Source organism: Chelonoidis abingdonii, chromosome 3 (genome assembly GCF_003597395.2).
Source record: "Chelonoidis abingdonii isolate Lonesome George chromosome 3, CheloAbing_2.0, whole genome shotgun sequence".
NCBI classification, from domain to species: domain Eukaryota; kingdom Metazoa; phylum Chordata; order Testudines; family Testudinidae; genus Chelonoidis; species Chelonoidis abingdonii.
Window position 1 is genome coordinate 37067618 of NC_133771.1, and position 20799 is coordinate 37088416.

The 20799-nt window shown below is 44.7% G+C and overlaps 1 protein-coding gene across 3 annotated transcripts in view; it reads right to left on the bottom strand.

Moving 5' to 3' along the window:
• Positions 1-20799, bottom strand: part of TRAPPC12 (trafficking protein particle complex subunit 12) — an 85981-nt gene that overhangs the window by 56582 nt on the left and 8600 nt on the right. For all 3 annotated transcript variants that reach the window (XR_012655482.1, XM_032791084.2, XM_032791083.2), the window contains exon 3: positions 17033-17149. Coding sequence is in view for 2 of the 3 variants with exons in the window: in XM_032791084.2 (XP_032646975.1) it covers positions 17033-17149 (117 nt within the window). In the remaining variant the exon portion in view is untranslated. The remainder of the gene's footprint in view (positions 1-17032; positions 17150-20799) is intronic.

Here is a 20799-nt window from a genome sequence, read left to right on the forward strand (position 1 = left end):
GGTTTGAACCCTACTCTTCACCAAGAGCCTACCCCAGCAGGCAGCACAGATTTTGGCAGGCTGGCTTATTGAATGGCAGCCTGCAAAAAATTTACCATGGTACAGGGCCCAGCCTTGGACGTTTGTGCCATTTTATAGAGCCAGCAAGTAGCACTTGTTGCTTCCGAGTACACCCTGTTAGTTGCTGGCATCAAATGTCAGACTGCTTATTTGACAGGTTCCCCTACTTATGTACAGCTAGTGTGCCGATCTGGGCAGTCCATGGAGGTGCTCAGTGGCACAGACACTGCCCAAAAGGACTGCTGTGCACTGGACTTGACACCCATCAGCCCAGCATGGCATCCTTGCCCGATGCCGCACACATTGCCTGCATCATGTGCAAAACTGGAGGAATGGACGCACTTTCAATAATATGTGCAATGTGGCTATCTGGGGAATAAACTCTCCGTCCACTCCACTCTGCCACCCGCACAGACTCTGTAGCAAGTTTGTCTGCACCGCGCAATGGGATGCAAGTAGGCAGTGGCTAGTTCACAGCAGGCTATATAATAGCTAAACTGCCCCGCTGCCATATAGAGATCAGCTGCCTGGAATTTAGGCTCCACGTGCAGAGCTCAATCCTTATCCCAAGAGTCTTAAGGCTTCCAGAACAGAGAGGGGTATTCTTTTGGCCTGGCTGATGCATGCTACGAGGAACTGGTAAAATTGTAAGAACTGCAGAACAGAAGCATGAGAAAAGAGAGCTCTTAACATGATCAGATGGACTGCTGGCAGACTGAAATGCGCTGGGCTGCATCCCATGCAGAACTTTTTTGCTAGAACTGGCAAGAAAATGCTTTCTACAAATGGAATGGTGTGGCATTGACGTGTATTCGTGGATGATGGAGGAGACAAGCCAGAACAAATTATAAGGTGATAGGTTGACCTGTATCCCGTGGACACTTTACACCTGACAGCAGAGTACCGAACAATAGTACTGTACTTGGACAATCAGCAGCTTTAGTTAGGCTGGAACCTGAGCTCGGTACGGCTTTCTGTGGGCTAAGGAGGAGAAGCCTGTGGGAGGACTGAATTGTAGAGTGGGGATTGGATGCTGGGCTCCTGGTTGTATTACTAAACTCTGCTGCAGACTCAGTGAATACTTCAGGCCTGATCATCACTTAAAGTTAACATCACTATAGATGCATTGGGTCAGAGGTATGAAAAAACAGCCCCTGAGGCGCCTACGCTATGCTGACTCTAAACCCCCAGCATACATGCAGACTATGCTGAAGAAAGAATGCTTCCGTTTGACGCAGCTCATGTCATTGCGGAGGTTGGTGTTTCACTCACCAGTGGAAACCCCCTCCATCACTGAGTTCTGTCATACACTAGAGGGTTAGGCTGGCATAGTGTACAGAGACCTCGCTATGCGCCAGTAGTCTCCATAGTGGAATATGACCAAGAGACAACCTCACGTATTCATCACTGCACTATCTGTGTGAAATGGATCTGATAGGATTGGGGTTGTGAGCCTGGTGTACACATTTTGTGCTGCATTTAAGTCAGCCTGGCTCCAAACTGATTAATTAACCAGTGTAATACTCCTAACATGGACATATTAAACCAGTTTAAGAGTGTCCCACACTATGGCTGCCTACACTGATGAATAAAGTTGATTTTTCAGTCAAGTTAGTGAATCATTGAGCCCCCTCCAGCAAGTTTAACAACTTTAGATCCTTTAACGGTTGTAGTTATCCTAGTGGCAAAGTGTTTTGTGACAGGGACTGAAGGGGGTTACACTGATTTAACTCAAAGTAGTTTAAAAGATATAAGATGTAACAGAGTCAGGATGAGCTGTGCCCTGAATCGGTGGTGAATTATGGGAAGTGTGAAAGATGTCCGAATGTTTTTTTTTTTTTTTTTTTTTTTTTGAGGTCCAAATATTTGCATGGCACGCCCAGCAAGAGCCAGCAAGGAGCCTGGAATGGATATTTTGACATTTTGGATCTCCCAATTTTCTTTCATTGTTGGGGCGGATAGAGATAAGGCTTGTTGCACCTGATTGTTGAATTGAGGATAATGAGACGTTTGTGACAGAAATCGTCTCAATACTAAATTAGTGACACTTGCTAGACAAGGGACATGGGTCCAAAACCCAGTAAGGAGAGAGTTGAGCAAGGTATTTGTGCCTGGTGGTAGCAGTCTCCTTGTGGGCTAGAAGCACCAGTCCACCCCCCTTCTCTTCCACTGTAGATCTATCAGAGTTGATTTTTATTCCCTTAAGACTCTAGATAACAGGTTTTTCTGAAGCTGAACTCATTGTGGCTTAATAGCTGCACTAGCACTGGGGGCTTCCCCTACTATGTGCTGAATCCTGAGCTGGGAGCACTTGAGTGCTGTGCCAACTAGTGGGAGAAGCCTGAGCTATACTGTGGAACAGGCAGCTGGCGGAGTGCGAGCGTTTGGGGATGCTTGAAGCAGACGCCACGGGACAGCTGTGGAGCGGACGGCGGCTGCAGAGCGAGTAGCTGTGGGAATGTGTGGGCAGCCACAGAGTGAGCGGAGCCGAGCAGTTTGCAGGACAACTGGGAGCAAGCTACAGGGCAGCTGGTGAGCGGAGCGTTTGTGAGACGGGCAGAGAGCAGAGTGAGCGGTCGGTAAGGCCGGAGCAGTTCGTGGAGAGGCGGAGCAGAACCACGAGAGGCAGGCAGTTGGCCCTGGACCACCGTAAGGCGGCCCGTTCACCAGGCTGGGGGAGGGACCTCGTACAGATAGACTCTGAATTTTGGGGTGGCATTGACAGAGACTTTTGGTTGTTGGACTTTGGAGTGATTGGACTTTAAGACCAAGGGGAAAAGGACATTTGCCAAATGTACTTGGGGGTGGTTAGGTTTGTGTTATAACTCTGTTTGTGGTGTTTCTCCAATGGGATGCGATGACCCGCTCTGGACCCGCAATCTGAAACTCGGATGCACGGGAGGTAAAACAGGAAAGCCCGCGAACTTTGAATTAATTTCCTGCTTGTTCAGCGTGGAGCTACTGATCAGCACGGCTGGCGATGCAGTCCAAATCCAAAAAGAGCTCCAGCATGACGTACGGGAGATACTAGGTCTGATCGCTGTATCGGGGAGACAAATCTGTTGTAATCCAGCTCCGTTACAGAACACGAAATGCAAAGCGTTTTGAAATAAAAAACTGCAGATACAACAGCGCGCGTGACAAGCGTAACAGTCCCCAGGAGCAGAGCAGCCATGGCGACTGATCACAGAAAAGCGTAGGACAGGGCTGGTTAGCACCACCAGGGACACTCAGCAAAGTGCTTGGGGGGGGGGCAGAGCCCAGGGCCTTCCCCCGAGTTCCAGGAGACTGACCCCTTCCAGCTGCCCCAGCTTTGTCTCTTTCCCGGGCCAGCAGGCACCTGGTCTGTTCTCCAGGACGTCTGGCTGATCCTTGCAGTGCAGGGGGCCCGTCAGTTACCACCCTTGCCGCTACAGGGTGTCGGCCGTTCTCTTCAGACCATCGGCCGTCACCCCTGCCCTCTAGGGTCGCTGCCTTATCCTGCATCACCTAGCTATCGAGTCGCACAGAGGGGAAACTGAGGCACACACCATATTCAGAGACAACGTTGAGAACATTCCCACTTCGTCCTGGGAGTATGCCTCCCCCAGGGGCGGGAATGCAAGACACTGGGTGTTTGCTGGGCACTGGGAGCACTGAGGACTCTGCCACCGGAGCCTCAACCCCAGCCCTGCTGCAGCCCCCTGGCAGCTCCGGCTGTGGGTTGCCCAGCTGAGAAAAGAGGGGACTGTCAGCCGCCCAGCACCGGGCAAGTCCTAGCGTGGGAGGACACCCCGAACCCACATGGGATGGAGACACAGGCCTGGTGCGTGCTCCCAGCTCTGGGGGTGGGTGCGGCAGCGCGCGTCAGCCCCTTAGGGTCACACTGGCTTGTTGGGGAGCCCCCGGCCTCTCGGCTGCTGGAGTGAACCTCAGAGCCGCCGGCCCCTGCAACGGATCCAGCTGGACAGGGCACCGGGGAGACTTGAGTGACCCAGCCAGCGGTCCTGAGGACACCCTGGGTGTCACGGAGCAGAAGTTACAGCCTTGTCCCTCGGGGTCACTTCAGAGCCCAGAGCTCGCTCGGACCCCCACTTGAGCCCAGTCCGGAGCGCGCACAGCCCGCCTCTCCGGCTTCGCCGCCCGCTCGGCTACTGCGGCAGCACGCACCGCGTCTCCGCGGCCGAGAGCTCGCAAGCCCCGCTCTCCCCCGGCAGCTTGGCCAGCTCCGGCAAGCCCCGCTCCCCCCTGGGCTCGGCAAACCCGCTCTCCCGGCCGGAGCGCGGCAAGCTCCGCTCTCCCCGCTGGAGCTCCGGCAAGCCCCGCTTCTCCGGCCGGAGCGCGGCAAGCCCCGCCTCTCCCCGCTCTCCCGGCCGGAGCTCCGGCAAGCCCGCTCTCCCGGCCGGAGCTACCGGCAAGCCCTGCTCTCCCGGCCGGAGCGCGGCAAACCCCGCTCTCCCCGCCGGAGCTCCGGCAAGCCCCGCTCTCCCCGCGAGCTCCGCAAGCCCGCTCTCCTCTCTCCGCGTCTGAGCCAGGGCAGTGGAGTGCTAAGCGGTGACCAGAGAGGCTGAAAAGGAATGCTGGGTAAGTCCTAAACCCTGGAGGCTATAAAAACGCTGGTGAGTGTCCACACCTGATGACCAGCGCTGCATCACAGCGCTGGTCTCGCTACACCGGAAGCAGACCCAGGTGTACAGCCAGCGCTGCAAACGGGAGTTGCAGCGCTGGCTGAGCTTTTAAGTGTAGATACTGCTAAGTTGCAGCGCTGTAACCCCCTCACCAGCGCTGCAACTTGCAGTGTAGACAAGCTAGTTACACTTGTAGTTCGCTACTTTACTTTGTAACGGCCGCTGTGAGCCAAAACAGTAGCTGTTATAGTACATAGATAGAGACCCCCACCTCTGTAAGTTTTCATCTCACTTTATTTTAAATGATAAAGACAAAGAATCTGCATAAATTGGTAACACCCGAAAGGTAAGAGACAGTGAAATAGATGGGATTAAGATAGAGAAGTATGTGAATGAGTGCCTAGTTTAAATAATGAATGAATGGTTAGGAGTTACCAGCCTGAAAAATCAGTGTCGGCCGAAGAAGGTGTCAAGTGGAATCAACCAGAGACCCCCAGAGGTCGCACTGGAATCCACCCCAAGCCCTAACAAATGTCTGACAGAATGGAGCCAGCCACCTGCTGATTGATCTAGCAACAGCAAAATGAAACAACTCCCATGAACTACTAACATAGGAAAAATCCCTATAAAACTGGACTCTGAAAGACTTGAGGACTTTGAGTCTATGGTGTTGCCAGCGCTGTAAAACTGTAAGTGTAGACAAAGCCTTAGAGAAGGGCACTTAGAGTCAATTAACCTTTAACAAGTTTTATACAAAGTATTTCTGTGAGCAGGCTTCACACAGACACAGCTGGTGGCTTGCAGGTTAGAGGCTAAATCTGGGGATTCACATTTATTTCTAATATAAACCTTTAGTTAAAAGTATTAACTAACATTAAATCATTTCTAACAATAAATCCTTTTTCATATAAACCATGTCTAATATAAACCTTCTTTAGTATCCCTACAGTGGCGTCATCGAGAGGTGTCACCACTGAAATGCCACAGAAATTCAGCGGTGACGTCTCTCAGTGAAGCCACTTGCCGCCGACAAGAGACGTCATCACCGAAACGCCGCAGAAATTCAGCAGCATTTTGGCGGATGCTCCACCGCCGCCATGGTCCTTCATCTGGAGCCCGCCAGATGAAAAGGTTGGGGACCACTGAAATAGAGAATGTAATACTGCTTTACCAAATTGTGCATCTGCTCTAGATGCCATATCTAGAGAATAATGTTTTGTGAAAGTATGAACTGATTTCCAAGTGGTAACTCTACAGATTTCTAATATGAGAATGTCTAAGGCAACCCATAGACAGAGCCTTCACTCTAGCCAAGTATACTCCAAGCTCTTCTGGAAGAAGAACAGTGATGTGACTAAAACATACATCAGTACAGAATCTAACCAAACTTACTATGGCATTGGGATGAAATTTCCTGAAGTTAACATCTTTTACTTTTGTTTTCTCATTTGGAACTGCGACACTCTAGGTGATTTCCTATATTCTTTAGAGACTCAATGCTCTCTTAGCATCTAAAGCGTGTAACTCAACTTCCCAAGTGAGCATTAGAACTACAGAAAAATACTGGCAATTTTATGGACTGGTTTAGATGGAATTATGTTACAATCTTGGAGAGAAAGATCAGGTGTGGACAAAGGATCACTTTATGTTTGTGACAGACTGCAACCGGTGTGTGGGTGTGTGTTAGCCATGAGCGCCTACAGCTTGTTCATTGGCAGATGTAGTAGCTACAGTAAAAGCTGTGTTAACTGAAAGTGTCCCCAGTTTCATTCTTCCATACGTCTGAAGAAAGGTTTCATGAGCTGACAATAGTAGATTGAGGTACCATGTACATCTGGGTTCTCTGTCGGGTAGACATTTATTAACTTCTTCAAGAATTGTTTTACTATATCATGACTGAATTCAGTCGTTTGCTTTACTAAGCTATAATAAGCGGAGATGGCTAACAACGTACTTTTTCCAATGATATGGAGAGTCCCAAGGATTTCAAATGAAGTAAGTAATTCAGCATGGAGTGAATAAGGGCTGAAACTGGGTTTACGCTATTGTTGGTTGCCCACAAAAAGAACCCTTCCCATTTGCGATCATAACACTGAATAGTCTAGATCTGTAAAAGTCCTAAGGCCAATACTTTCAAGTGGAGAGAGCATGGGTCCAGATGGCAAATCCAATCTATCTGCTGGGCCTGGAATTTCGGGGAGACACAGATAGTCTTGTAATAGTTGCAGGAGATCCAAGAACCATTTTTGTCTCATCTACACTGGGGAAATCAAAACAATCCTGACTCTGTCTTGTTTGATTTTCCCGAGGACTCTCTAAATTAGAGGAGTTGGAGGGAACACCTAGAAGTGACCTACCCTGCAGTCTAGAAGAAACATCTGAAATGGACTGGTTGCCTGTTCCGGCTCTGGGGCAAAACCTTTGACATTTGGAACTGTGTCTTATTGCAATCATGTCTATCTTCCCTTCGTACTAGCATGAGTGACAGATCTGAGTAGGATTATTCTGGGGTGGGGTATTTCCCCCGTACCTTTTTGAGAGAAACCTTCCACTGCAGCTGCCTTTCTTCAACTCTTTAATTCAAGGCAACCCCTAGGGAGTGGCCAAGATGTTCACATTGCCCCCTGGTGGTACCTCTCAGCAGGATGAATAATTTTTTTAAAAAATAAATTAAAAAAACCACTAGATTTTTAAAATTTAAATAGGATTTTTTTGATAAAATGCTTTTTGAGGAAAAAACCTATCTAAAGATAGTTTTAACTAAGATATATTATAGCTCAAAGATATCCCATCATGGAATAGGGATTATAAATTCTAAAGTATGAGACAATATATTCATGTAATGTTTAAGAAAAGTTTTGTAAATGAGATCCAATAGTTCATGGATTAGGGACTCAATTTTATGGGGTCCCAGGGGCTTCTGAAAAGAATATTTAGGTTAATCTTTCTATCTACCCAATGAGACTCAATGCTCAGTCTAGAAGATACCATCAGAGATGCTTAGTTTTGCACTTCTCAAACTGTGGATTTGTGTCTCCAGAGATAACATGCTTGTTAATAACAAAAATGTTTTTAAATAAATAAATAAATATATAGAGGTGAGAAATAACAGACCTCAACCCTATTGGCCCTTTACTAATTTGTGTACACAGAGTCAATCCCTTACATCTCTCTAAAAGTGCAACGTTTCAAAAAGTTCAATGAACGGAAGATTGTTGTGCGTGGAATAGATCTGGACAAGGAGAAGTCTGAAGATAAATGTGAGAAGGGAGGGACAGGCAGTAGAAACAAAAGTGAAACTGTTTGAGCAGCATAGCCAGAAGTCTTGAGATCTTCCTGAGTGTAGCCTTCATTGATTTGAGATCTACCATATCATTCTCTCTAGAAGAGAAAACTTACAATGGCAGCAGGCTGTAAGAGAGACCTAGTTTGGGAATATTTTAATGAAGTTCCTCTACATGTGGGACAGACAGGCATGTGGGCAAAATGCAAACAGTGCAACAAAGAAATGCAAGGCTTGGTTGCCCGAATGAAACAACATCATGAATAGTGTTCCTTCTCAAGAGGAAGTTGCACTGAAGATCATGAAAGGAACATGTCTAAACATGCAAGATCTTCACATTGGTAAACTTTTTTATTTCATACTTCTTTCTTAAGGACTGCCTGTCTTCCTTCTGGACTATTCTTGAATTCTCACGTTTGAGCAAAAAATATAGATTCATAGACTCTAGGACGGGAAGGGACCTCGAGAGGTCATCAAGTCCAGTCCCCTGCCCTCATGGTAGGACCAAATACTGTCTAGACCATCCCGCATAGACATTTATCTAACCTACTCTTAAATATCTCCAGAGATGGAGATTCCACAACCTCCCTAGGCAATTTATTCCAGTGTTTAACTACCCTGACAGTTAGGAACTTTTTCCTAATGTCCAACCTAAATCTCCCTTGCTGTAGTTTAAGCCCATTGCTTCTTGTTCTATCATTAGAGGCTAAGGTGAACAAGTTTTCTCCCTCCTCCTGATGACACCCTTTTAGATACCTGATAGTTGTTACTCTGTGGTACTATCATTTTAGATGCAGTTGTGATAAAAAAAATAAATAGCTGAAATAGGTAGATCTTCCTTTTACAATTTCACGTTTAAAGTAGTACAGTAACTCCTCACTTAAAGTCGCCTCAGTTAACATTGCTTCGTTGTTACGTTGCTGATCAATTAAGGAACATGCTCATTTAAAGTTGTGTAATGGTCCCTTCTAATGTTGTTTGGCAGCCGCCTGCTTTGTCCACTGCTTGCAGAAAGAGCAGCCCGTTGCAGCTAGCTGTTGGGGGCTTGGAACCAGGGTGGACCAGCAGCCCCCTTATCAGCTCCCCACTTCCCTAATTTCCCTGAGCTGCAGTCGCCCAGTAGGCTAGCAATTGCAGCTATCCCTCCCCTCACTGCAATGTGCTGCTCCTGCCCTCTGCCTTGGAGCTGCTCCCCGTGACTCCTGCTTGCTGTGCGGGGGGGGAGGGCGAAGAGGGGGGCTAATGTCAGGGTGTCCCCCTCCTCTCTGCTCACCCCTTCTTCTCCATATAGAGCAGAGGGGTGACACAGATGGAGAGAGACAGAGAGCCTGGGGCAGCAGCTGCTGTTTCAACTTCCTCATCCACTTAAAATGACAATGCATTTAAGACTGGGTCAGCTTACTTAAAGGGGCAGTGTGCATTTCTCTCTCTCTCTCCCACATTCAAGGTGTGTGTTTGTCTCTGTCTGCTATGCTAACTCCCCTCCATTCCAGCTGTTTTGTAGAGTGAGAGGCTACATTAACAACAACATGTTAACCCTGGAGGGCTCAGCCAAGTGCTAGTTCATCATTTAGCATAGGGATTCTCAAACTGGGGGTCAGGACTCCTCAGGGGGTCATGAGGTTATTACATGGGAGGTCATGAGCTGTCAGCTTCCACCCCAAACCCTGCTTTGCCTCCAGCATTTATAATGGTGTTAAATATATAAAACAGTATTTTTAATTTATATGTGGGGGTTGCACTCAGAGGCTTGCTACGTTAAAAGGGTCACCAGTACAAAAGTTGGAGAACCACCGATTTAGCATCACTGGGAAATTATATCAAATGTGTGCCATATCTAATAACAAATACAGAGGTGTTTAGCTTTTTACCTCCCTTTGAATAATCTATGGAATGGTTGTGACTAACATCATTAATGTTTATATGATCTAAGCATTATTATTACTTGCGACCATAAAACAAAATGTTGCATGGATAGGCTATCATTTATTTTTATTTATTACAGAGACAATTGTATGCCCATGCACTATAATAATAAAAACGTTTTGAGAACATTTGGTTTGTAGATTTCAGTTGAGATACATAAATGTTATTAGCTTTTATAGACTTGTAACTTTATTTACAAATTACCACTACTACATCAGGCATATAGATTTTAAAAACTGGTTGCCAAATTGCTATTGAACTTTTTTAGTCCTCAGTGCTCTGAGTTGTAAAACAGTTTGATAGCAGAACTTCCTGAACTTTGTACTCCTCTACCAGTATTCAGTGGTATTCCAAAGCAAAATTTCAGAATTGTGAAAGGCAAGCATTGCTCAAGAGCCTGGCAGTGGGCTATAGATACTTTCAATCTTTAAATTATTGGCCTGAATCCACCTCCAGGCAGCTATGATCTAAGGACAATCCAATCCAAAGGCTATTTTGTGAGCTGACATGAATTCAGTTTTGTGGTCTCAGTCCAGTTCCTGGGGTCAGTTGTCAATGTCACCATAACTGGTGCTGCTGTTGGCAGTCTCAGCAGAGAAGCTGAGGACTTGGTGACTGAACCACCTTCTCATTTCTGGAGATAGTTCCTCAAGATCACAGTTGAGGTGCATTGGCAGGACATCATGAATAAACTTGCTGAGTCACCGTTTGGTATGTACCTGCTGCAGACAGGGCTTTATCAGGGTTGTCAACCACAATCACTAAATTCACCTACAAAATTTCCTTTTAAAAGGACTGATGTGCAAAACGTCTGGCTCTTAAGCAAACACCTGAGGCAAAATCCTGACCCCAATGAAGTCAATACCAAAATTCCCATTGACTTCAACAAGATCAGGATACCATCCTCAGAACTAAGTAGGCAAGCGTTTTCTATGCATGGCACTTCCTAGAATAATAAAAATATGTTGGTACTAAGGTGATAATGGAATCAGAAAATGGCTCTGGTAAGATTCACAGCAGGTATGTCTATTTAGAAGACATCATAGGAGACTGTCATATTTAGCCTATGGCCATATTTAAACCAATAAGCGACATGTTAGAATTTTTAATAATATTAGCCAAATTTGGAAGTTTGGGATCTCAATATTTCAGACTGGTTTATCAGCCACTCTTATATAACAAGGTTTAAAAAAAGGTCCAAAATTACTCCAGAATCAAGTTTAAAAAAGTTAACAATTTTTCCCCTTTGAAAATAAAAAAAAGCTAAAATTTAAAGTCTCACTGACAAAGAAAAATTTAGAAGTTCTATAAATAAGATTGCAGAATACAATTATATTACCCACTCAGGAACAACTATCTGCAAATGGATGGGCCAATGAGGATGAATATATAGACATCTGGATTTCTGGCCAAGTGGCTGCTACTTTATTAATTAGTTCTATAACATGACAGCTTCTCAAGGAAACCTGTCATATTAGCAGTCAAAAAGGGGGAAGGCAACAGATGCTCCAACTATCACTGCCTTCCCTTCTTTGATGCTCAAATCTGGAGCATCACAGTCCCAGGGCTTAAGAGCCCATTTAAAACTAAGGTCATAACAGAATCATCATTATGTCTAAGGCCTACGAGTCTGTAGCCCAGAAGAGCCTATTGACTGAAAAGCTATCTAACCTGATTGGATGCATGATCATTCCTACCTCCTTTCTTGAAAAAGGTGTGTTGATCCTTAATTCACAGAGAAAGGGGGCTTCCCCCAAACATCTGAACCTCTATGGTTTGGGAAGAACTAACCACCAAAATAATAACTACCACACTGAAAAGGGGTATCTGACACTCCTACTGCCAGCACCTACAGCCTAAAGTTGTAATCTTCTGAAACAAACAACATATCAGTAAACCTCACAAATCCTGGCCTGATCTGTCAACACTAAAGTCATTTTGCACAATACTTCAGTCCTCAAAGTACCCAGCCAACTGTCTGCAAAATCTACAGGATGCCCAAGTCAAATGACTGCTGAAGTCCAAAATTTCTGTTATTAGTATTTATTATCATAGTGCTGAAAGGTCAATCAAGAATGGGGGCCCCCGCTGTGTGCAGAGTAGTAGACGCTTCCTGCCCCAGAGAGCTTACAATCTAGACAGACAAGACAGACACAGTGGGTGGAAGTGGCACAACACACAAGCAGCGTGGAGTGAATAAGGTGTTCTCAGCAAACATCATACTACTTCCATGATTTTTTTTTTTATTATTGTTGTGGTGGAGGGTTATTTGGGAGGGGATCAGCTAAATAGGAAGGAAAGGGGGAATGAAGAGGGCAAGGGGTAAGAGGTACAGTCATAGAGTGAAACTGACGTGAAGAGACTGTGAAGGAGGGCGAGAGTTGAAGAAGACAGCCAGTGAGCACAGGGCAGAGAAAGGCCAGTCAAAACTGTAGAAAGTTCACTGAATGTCCAGAGGTCCCCGCTTTGGTTGCTTCTGCTCCTACTGCTGGAATCCACAGCAGCCCATGTAATTCCTTCAAATCCATCAACATCCATGTGCATGGACTAGGATATTGTCCATAGACTATATTCAACAGACTATAGAACGTGCCTGCCTATCCTGAGGAACCACTATTGGGCTATATGTTAATCCCAAAGTTTACTGACACAAAACACTCTTGTCCTGAAGCACAAAGACAAGACATGAAGCAGCACAAAGCCACTCAAATATATATTGTCAAAATGGAAATGCAAAATGATGTTATTGCTAATTATACTCATATCTGAGATGAGCCTGTGTCACAGGACAGACGTTCTCCTACCCTGAGTATGCTGCCTAATCTGTTCCTTCCAAATATATATCCTCCCAATTACGGAGTCAATTGCCTCCTCAGCCCAGCAACTGTCACCCAGTGATCCCCAACAGAAACAGGTTAATTAACTTCCATTAAGCCTGCTGCACCAACCAATGTGTCACAGAAAGTGCTGTCATGTACCTTCCACACTTATTCCAGTTGAGACCTTTTCCTGCCTCCCAAGGAAGTCTTTTTTTCCTGTCCAAGCCCTACCCTCTTTATGGCACTGGAGTTCTACTGGGGCTTTCCCAGCCCTTTCAGACTGGTCTTCCATAGACCACTGGGGAGGGTCTCTGGTCTCCTGCCTTCTACCTGTAAAAATAGTAAATGTGGAGGGTAGAGCTTTCCCCCACAGTTTCACCTCAGCCCATAGGTCAACACACCAGTTGCACCCCATGGATCTTTCCTCCAGCTTACTTTGCTCCTGGCTTGTATCTATCTGAGTAAATTGTTCCTCCAGAGCCTCAGTATCAGAATCCCTCTCTTCTCCTGACTTATCATGCCCTTGGCTTGGGACTACTGGGGCAAGTTTGCCTGTCAAGTCCTCTTTACTAGCACTCTTCTCCGTCTCTTTTCTATGTTCATCATCCTGTGCCTTGCACATGGCTTGGTCCTCCTGGGGGTTAGTTGAGCCTCTGTCCTCCTGCTCCTTTAGGTGTCCCTGATCTAGTACTCCCTGATCTATTCCCTCTTCAAGTTTTTCTTTCCCAAATCCTCCAGTACATCTGTTCTTTCTGGGCTTGTTATGGTATATCTAGGGTTATTAAACATTGCACTTGGAAGGCTACTTGGAGGGTCTACATTTGTGCTCTCTTTACATGGACCTATCTACTCCTTTTTTACTACAAGAAATGGGCTCCAATAAGTTCCTAGTGTTATCAAGTAATGCAGTGGATTTACTACACCCACTCTCTGCCATTTAAACTTTTCTTCTACTTTCAGTGGAACAACTGGCCTGGAATTAGCATTCTTTTCCCCATGTACACAATACATTGTTATCATCACTCTCTCCTGTTGCCACTGTGGTCTAACCAAGGTGCTCTGTACAAGGAAACAAGCTTCCACTGAATCCATAACACCTCTTTGTAGTTATCCTGCCTCGTTTGATGGGAATTTTCTTTATCTCAGGTCTTCCTTTTACACCTGTCCACCCACAGAATTCTGCAAACCCACTCATCCATGTAAGTGCAGTTTTTTTTTATATGACCTTTGCCCCAGCAGTGGTAACAAATCACTAAGCAGGCAATTGGGGCACCATTGTTTGCCTCTCTTGACCAATTCCAGGGCTTCAATAAATAAGGTTCCTTAAGCTTCTTTCCTCCCTTCCTTGCTGTTGAGGAGAACAGAGCTCTTTTCATGGAAAGTCTGCTTCTATATGCTCCTCTTTTAATTTTACAGCGGCCTCTAACAATTCTGGCTGGTGTCTCCAGATTCAGACTCTCATAGCCTTGGGAGGCTTGGTGTAAACTGTACCAGAATAATCGAGTCCGTGAGGGCCTTTAAAGTTCTGACTCTCTGGCCTCAACCAACGATTGGCCCAGTCTGACAATTTCTGTGCAAAAGCCCTGGGACATATCTCACCATTCCATCTAGCTGCTTGGGATTTTTGGTGGTATTCTTTAGCTGACAAGCCCACCCTGTTCAAAATAGCATCTTTAAGTGTACCCATAGTATGACATTACACCCCATATTCTTCATAGAAATATGGTTATGATAGGAATATGGCATAACTAAGATATACTTTATGCAAGAAGGCTCATGTAAGATATCATTGGAAAGGTTATGATTTACTGAATGTGATTATCCAATTTGTTTGCATGTATCATTTCTGTATCTAAAATTAGGAACATGGAGTATGTAACAATTAAAACTGTGTGTGTATTTAGGAGACACCTACCAGACAATCACCCATCACAGCCCTGATGGGCCATTAGGAAGAAACAATAAGACTGTGAAGATACTAGTCTGTCTCCTTCCTGAGAGGCATTCTGGGACATAGTTGTGCCACAACCAGGTCAGGTGGTCCTGTCACCTGATACAAAATACCACCTTGGACACTGGTGGCACTTCTCCTCTGAAGGGTAACAGGGATCAAATAAAGGTTTCCTGCCTTAGGTAAATCATTTTTAAGGCTGGGGAGGGGGTTAATCTAGATGCTCCTCCACTGCCTAACTAAGAAGAAAAACTGCTGAAAGTACCTAAGGGGAAAGGCAGGGGCAAGTCCAGACTGAGACAGGGGCCCAGTTTGTAAGAAGAGATAACTAGAACTCTAAGTTACAGGAACTCTGCATCCTGCCTAATTCAACCATTTAGAAGGAGAAATTACATTTTATAACTTGTTTCTTTAGTGAATTAAGCTGTTTGCGTGTTTTGTTTTATTTGCTTAGTAATCTGCTTTGTTCTGTTTGCTATCCCTTATAATCACTTAAAATCTGTCTTCTGTAGTTAATAAACTTATTTCTTGTTTCTGACATAACCCAGTTTGTGCAATCCATATGGGGGGGGGGAGGCACAAGAAGCTGTGCATATGTCTCTTCACATTGAGGGAAAGTGCAAATTTTTATGAGCGTGTGCTCTGCAGATTTTTCTATACAGCGCAAGACAATATACCTTTGGGTCTGCACTCCAAGGGAGGTGGGTACCTGAATGCTGAGGCAAGTCCCTTAAGCTGTGTCTTCCCATAGCTGATCTCAGTGTCTGTCTCCCTCTGCTGCACTAGCCCTGCCAGTGTGCGCTAGAGGAGGCTTAAGAGCCTGGCTCCGCAAGACAGTGTAAGGGGACCCAGGCTGGCAGAACAGGCAGGCTCAGTGGTATCCCAGTACATCAGGTGGCACCTTAAAGGGGGGCAACCCAACATGCATAGTCTTCAGCTTGGTGTTTGCTTAGGGCCACATAAGCCACCTGAACGTCATTTGTCAGGTAAGGGGCTAGCTATAGCAGGTAAGGGGCTAGCTGCAGTGCCCATGCACTCTTGTCCCATCTTGCACTAACAGCCAACTGCATAAACGTTGGAAAAAGGCATTGGGGTCATCTCATAGGGCTATCTTGGGTAGTCCTGGCCTATCACCCAACTTCCAGTTCCGTCACTGGAACTCACCAGCCTCTGTAAGAGCTGCCACTGTACCTGAGACATATGGGAATCAGTTAGACCCATAAGCATATGCTCAAGAACCAGCCAGCCGAACCACTGAGAGAGAGAGAAAGCTTGGTGCCACAGCAGAGCCCTGGTACGCCCCACCCAGTGTCCTATTTCAAGCAGTGGACATCAAAATATCCCCACCTAGAATACACTGGGGCAAAAAAAAAAAAAAATCCCTTCCTGACCCTTGCAGGTGTTTGGCTGAAACTCTGAAGTATGAGCTTTTAGGAAAGTTAAGATATAAACTGGAAGTCAGCCCCAGGGCTGCTGAGCCCTGCCATCACATGTAACCCTGTCATGCAATCAGATTCATACATTTGTCCAGCTCTCTCTTAAAATTAAGTTGTTTGACACCACAACTCCTACTGGGAGGCTGCTTCGGAACTTCACCCTTCTGATGGGTAGAAACCTTCCTCTAATTTCAGCCTGTATTTGTCCACAGCTAGTTTATATTCATTGGCTCCTCTGCCAACACTGTTCTTTAGTTTAGATAGCTCTTCATCTCTCCGATATTTACCCTCCAATGTATTTACAGAGAGCAATCTTATCCTCTCTCAGCCTTCTTTTTGTTAGACTAAACAAGCCAAGATCTTCCAGTCTCCTCTCATACGATAGGATGGTCAGGGAACAGAGGGCCTAACAGCTTTTCTCTGCACTGTTCCAGTTTAAATACATCTTTCCTGACCATGGGTGTCAGAACTGTACACAGTATTCCAAATGAGGTCTTAATAGTGCCTAGTAAAATGGCATTAATATTTCTCTATGTCTACTGGAAATGCGTTTCCTGACACTCACATCAAATATGCAGAATTTTGCAAGATTTTAAAATATTGTGCACAGAATTTCTAGGTGCAGAATTCCTCCAGGAGTAAAATAAACTTTTAAAATAATACCCGATTAAGTGTACTGTGCTATGTATTTGAAACAATCTGAATTTTACCTTGCCCATGTTAAAAATATTGATTATCATACTATGTCCTTTAAAAGCACAAATGCTAATCAAAAGCTATAGTATTTTGGTTCTAGTTTTATAGCAAATCATGAAGAGATACATGCACCCTTTTTTTTTTTTTTTTTTAATATGTACTGTATAACACAATCATTAGCTCTGAAGTATTTACAGGGAAGTATAGAATTTAATAAAAATTAAGTGATGAACATTAAAAGCAGTCTTACTTACAATTAGCTGTTTCAAGCCTACAAAAGACTGTTCTACCGAATTGGCGTTTAAAACTTGTCTCTTCACTGCTGCTTGCTCACCCAGGAAACGGAGCATTAAGTCTTTTACCGCATCTCCCTGTCACAAAGAGAAGAGGAAATGCAGATTATAACAAAAAACCCCACATTTTAACATTCTTCTAGTTATACAGAACTTTGAAAGAAAAGACAAGTAAAATGCTTCTAATGGAAAGATATTTTCAGTGAAAGCGCTTGTTTTCAAGGATGAATTCTTTTTGTAAAATGAATGCAAATCTTTACATATTTGAGACTTTTCCACAAAATAAAAAGTTCAAAAATTAGGCTGAGATAGGCATCCAAACTTTGTGCATTGAGATCCGCCCATCACTAGATCTATATTTAGCTATACTGAAGCTGGCTTATGCGATGATTTTACATGCAGTTTAGCTAAGTAGAGGCTAGTTTTAATGTGTGCTATTAAATTAATTTGCCTACAGTGAGGCAGTTTTATAACATGCTTTTGGATATAGTCTGGCTATGGGTGTGGGTTTAACAGCATGCCTTCATTCTTAGTTTATCTATACTAACATTGGGATTTGCATTTTTCTTATATTACTCTTCTTATTGTCATAGGGTCAGGTACTCTGCAGCTCACAGCCCCATTGACTCCTGTGCTTCCCACATAGCACAATATTCCCTAGCAGAAAATTCCTCCATTGGAGAAGATCTCCCTGTTGCCACAAGTATGCTGCAGTTGGGTCCTGGCACCTGTGACCTCACTCCAATGTCTGGTATAGGACAGGACGGAAATGTTGTGGAGAAAATGCTAATGGTACAACTTAGAGCACCAAGACATGTCAGGTCTAGGGCTGGCCCCAGAATCAGGGAGCTGTAACTAACTCCTTGAGCAATTCTAACTTCTGAACCGAATGGAGCTCTGGTACAGGAGAGAATCTAGACCAGGGGTCGGCAACATTTCAGAAGTGATGCGCAGAATCTTCATTTATTCACTCTAATTTAAGGTTTTGTGAGCCAGTAATACATTTTAAAGTTTTTACAAGGTCTCTTTCTAGAAGTCTATAATATATAACTAAACTATTGTTGTATGTAAAGTAAATAAGGTTTTTAAAATGTTTAAGAAGCTTCATTTAAAGTTAAATTAAAATGCAGAGCCCCCCCGGACCAGTGCCACTGAAAATCAGCTCGCGTGCCACCTTCGGCATGCGTGCCATAGGTTGCCTACCCCTGATCTAGACCCTAGTCAAGGCCACATGTTCTACATGGTATGTTAACCTAAATTATGCAGCAGACACCCACATTTATGCAGCACTTTTTCCAATGCCCCATCACTATTGCTAACCTCCTTTATCTCCCACAGTCCAGTAGTACAATCAGAAAAGTATTTGTTACTTATTTTGACATTAAATTCAGCTTATTTTATTCTGTCACATTTTAAATGTGCTGTGGATCCTTGTACTGAGGCACTTCAAAACCATAGTGATGGTAGCTGTTATACAAACCTGAGATTTGATATATTCATATATTATAAAGCCAGAAGGGGCCATTGTAACCATGTAGCATGACCGGTTTTTGATATCCAGGTGTCAAGCTCTCTGCAGTGGTTCAAGAGTGTGAGTACCAAACTCAGGGCAGACTGTTATGAAACAGGGTATAAACCCTAAACTGGTTGTGACTGCTATATTTAAATTTCATCAACCAAGTATCAAGTGTAAACTCCTCAGGCATTCTAACAGCCTAACCACCGAGTTACAGACCGTCCCATTGGGTAATCCAGTCTGTCTTGCCACCCAGGCAAACTTGCCTTTGTGATAGATGGTGCCTTACACTAAAAATCACAACAATAATATTGTTACTCTTAGTCTCAAAGGAACAGATCAATCACACTTTAATCTTACATCAAAAACAACCCTTGTAGCCTATAAGAAACTAATTAAAGATTTATTAACTAAGAAAAAGAAATAAAAGTTAACAACAAGGTTAAAGAAGATAAACATATACAAATGAGTTACAGTCTTAGGTGCTGGTAAGAGCCATACAAACATGTTCCCTGCATAAAATTTCAGCAATTCAGTACCCTTACACTCAGAGAGGGCCAGAATCATTTAGCCCTTATGATCCTTTAACCTCTTTACTGAAGGGGTTAAAATTTAAAAGTAGTTATTAGATTTTTTTAAAATTGTAAATTTAAGCACAATCGCAACTTAAATATAATTGAGCTCTGAATTTAAACACAGTTACAAAGATGTTATTTTGCAATGCACTTAGCTATTTTCTGCCAGAATAAAACTTATTGTCACCATCACCGGCCAGCAAATTTAGCTTAAAAAAAAAAAATCAATATTAGTTGCTGCCTCCATCTATAGTCTGAAAAGTAGACAATTTAAATCACGATAGTGGTGAGGAGAATCTAAACATGCTAGAAAGGAAGCTGATTTGGGAAAATACATTAAACGAGCATGAAAGAGAAAACAGTGGTAACTGGTATAATAGAGGTCAATAAATGAGTGAGTAGGGAAAGCAGGAGAAAGAAGAAATGAGGTGAGAGAAAAACTGGCACAAAACAGAAGACAATGGCAGGAAGCATAAAGAAGACATCAAATCAGGAGTGACCAAAAATAACTAAGGGTAGCAAAAAAAACCCAGAAAGCAACAGTTTGCAAATTAGAGACACACTGAATGAAAGAGCAGGAAGCATTATATTGTGGGGTAGGCAGTGTGATCTAATGGGAGAGCAATGGCTTGGAAGTCAGTCCAGACCTGACTGGTAAGTCACTTTCACCTCTTGTGCCTCTGTTTCCCATCCTTTGTCTGACTTGTCCATTCTGACTCTCAGTTCTTTGAGGTAGGGACTTTCTCAGTGTGTGAATCTACTGTGTCATGCATAAAGGGCCCTCAATCTCAACTTGGGCCTCTGGGCACTACTCTAATATATACTCCCGGGGGAATTCTGCACTATTATGCAACGCAGAATTTGCACAGAATTAATGTTGTGTAGAATTTCATTTTTCCCCATAGATTGGTGCTGGACAGCTGCTGGCCACCACTAGGGACCACTGGACCCAGTGGAGCCCAGTTCACAAATAGAGGACACTTGCCAGGAGGAGAGGGGTTCCAGGCTCCTGCAGTTCCCACCACACCCTGAAGGGAAGAGGCCGCATGCAGGAAACTTTGTACAAGCCTGGTCCCAACATCAGGCTGTTTCTTTCTTTGGATCCTTGGGCTCTGGGGGGTAGAGGGTGCAGGTGTCTAGGCTGAGGGGGAGGGCACAGCTGGACTCTGGGGGGTAGGGAGTGCAGGTGTCTGGGCTGGGGAGGGCACACAGCTGGACTCTGGGGGGTAGGGAGTGCAGGTGTCTGGGCTGGGTGAGGGGGGTGTCCAATGCCTGGGCTCTGGGGGTAGGGAATGCGGGTGTCTGGGCTGGGGGAGGGTGCCCTGCAGCTGGGCTTTGGGGATGCAAGTGCAACGGGTTAAAATACATCAGAATTATGCCATAACCATATCATAATAATATCACTGAAGAATATGGGGTGCAGTGTCACAGTGAGTATCTGGGGTGGGGGGTGCCTCACAACTGGGCTCTGGGAGGCAGGTAGTGCAGGTGTCTGAGACCGGAGGGGCAGAGTTTTCCCCGCAAGATGTGTCCAGTTGGCACATATAACACACCCAGACTGAGGTGCCCAGCAAAAGCATAACAGAGAAACAGGGAGTAGGTTATCATAGGGGTTTCTTTAATGCTCTGCTTCTGTA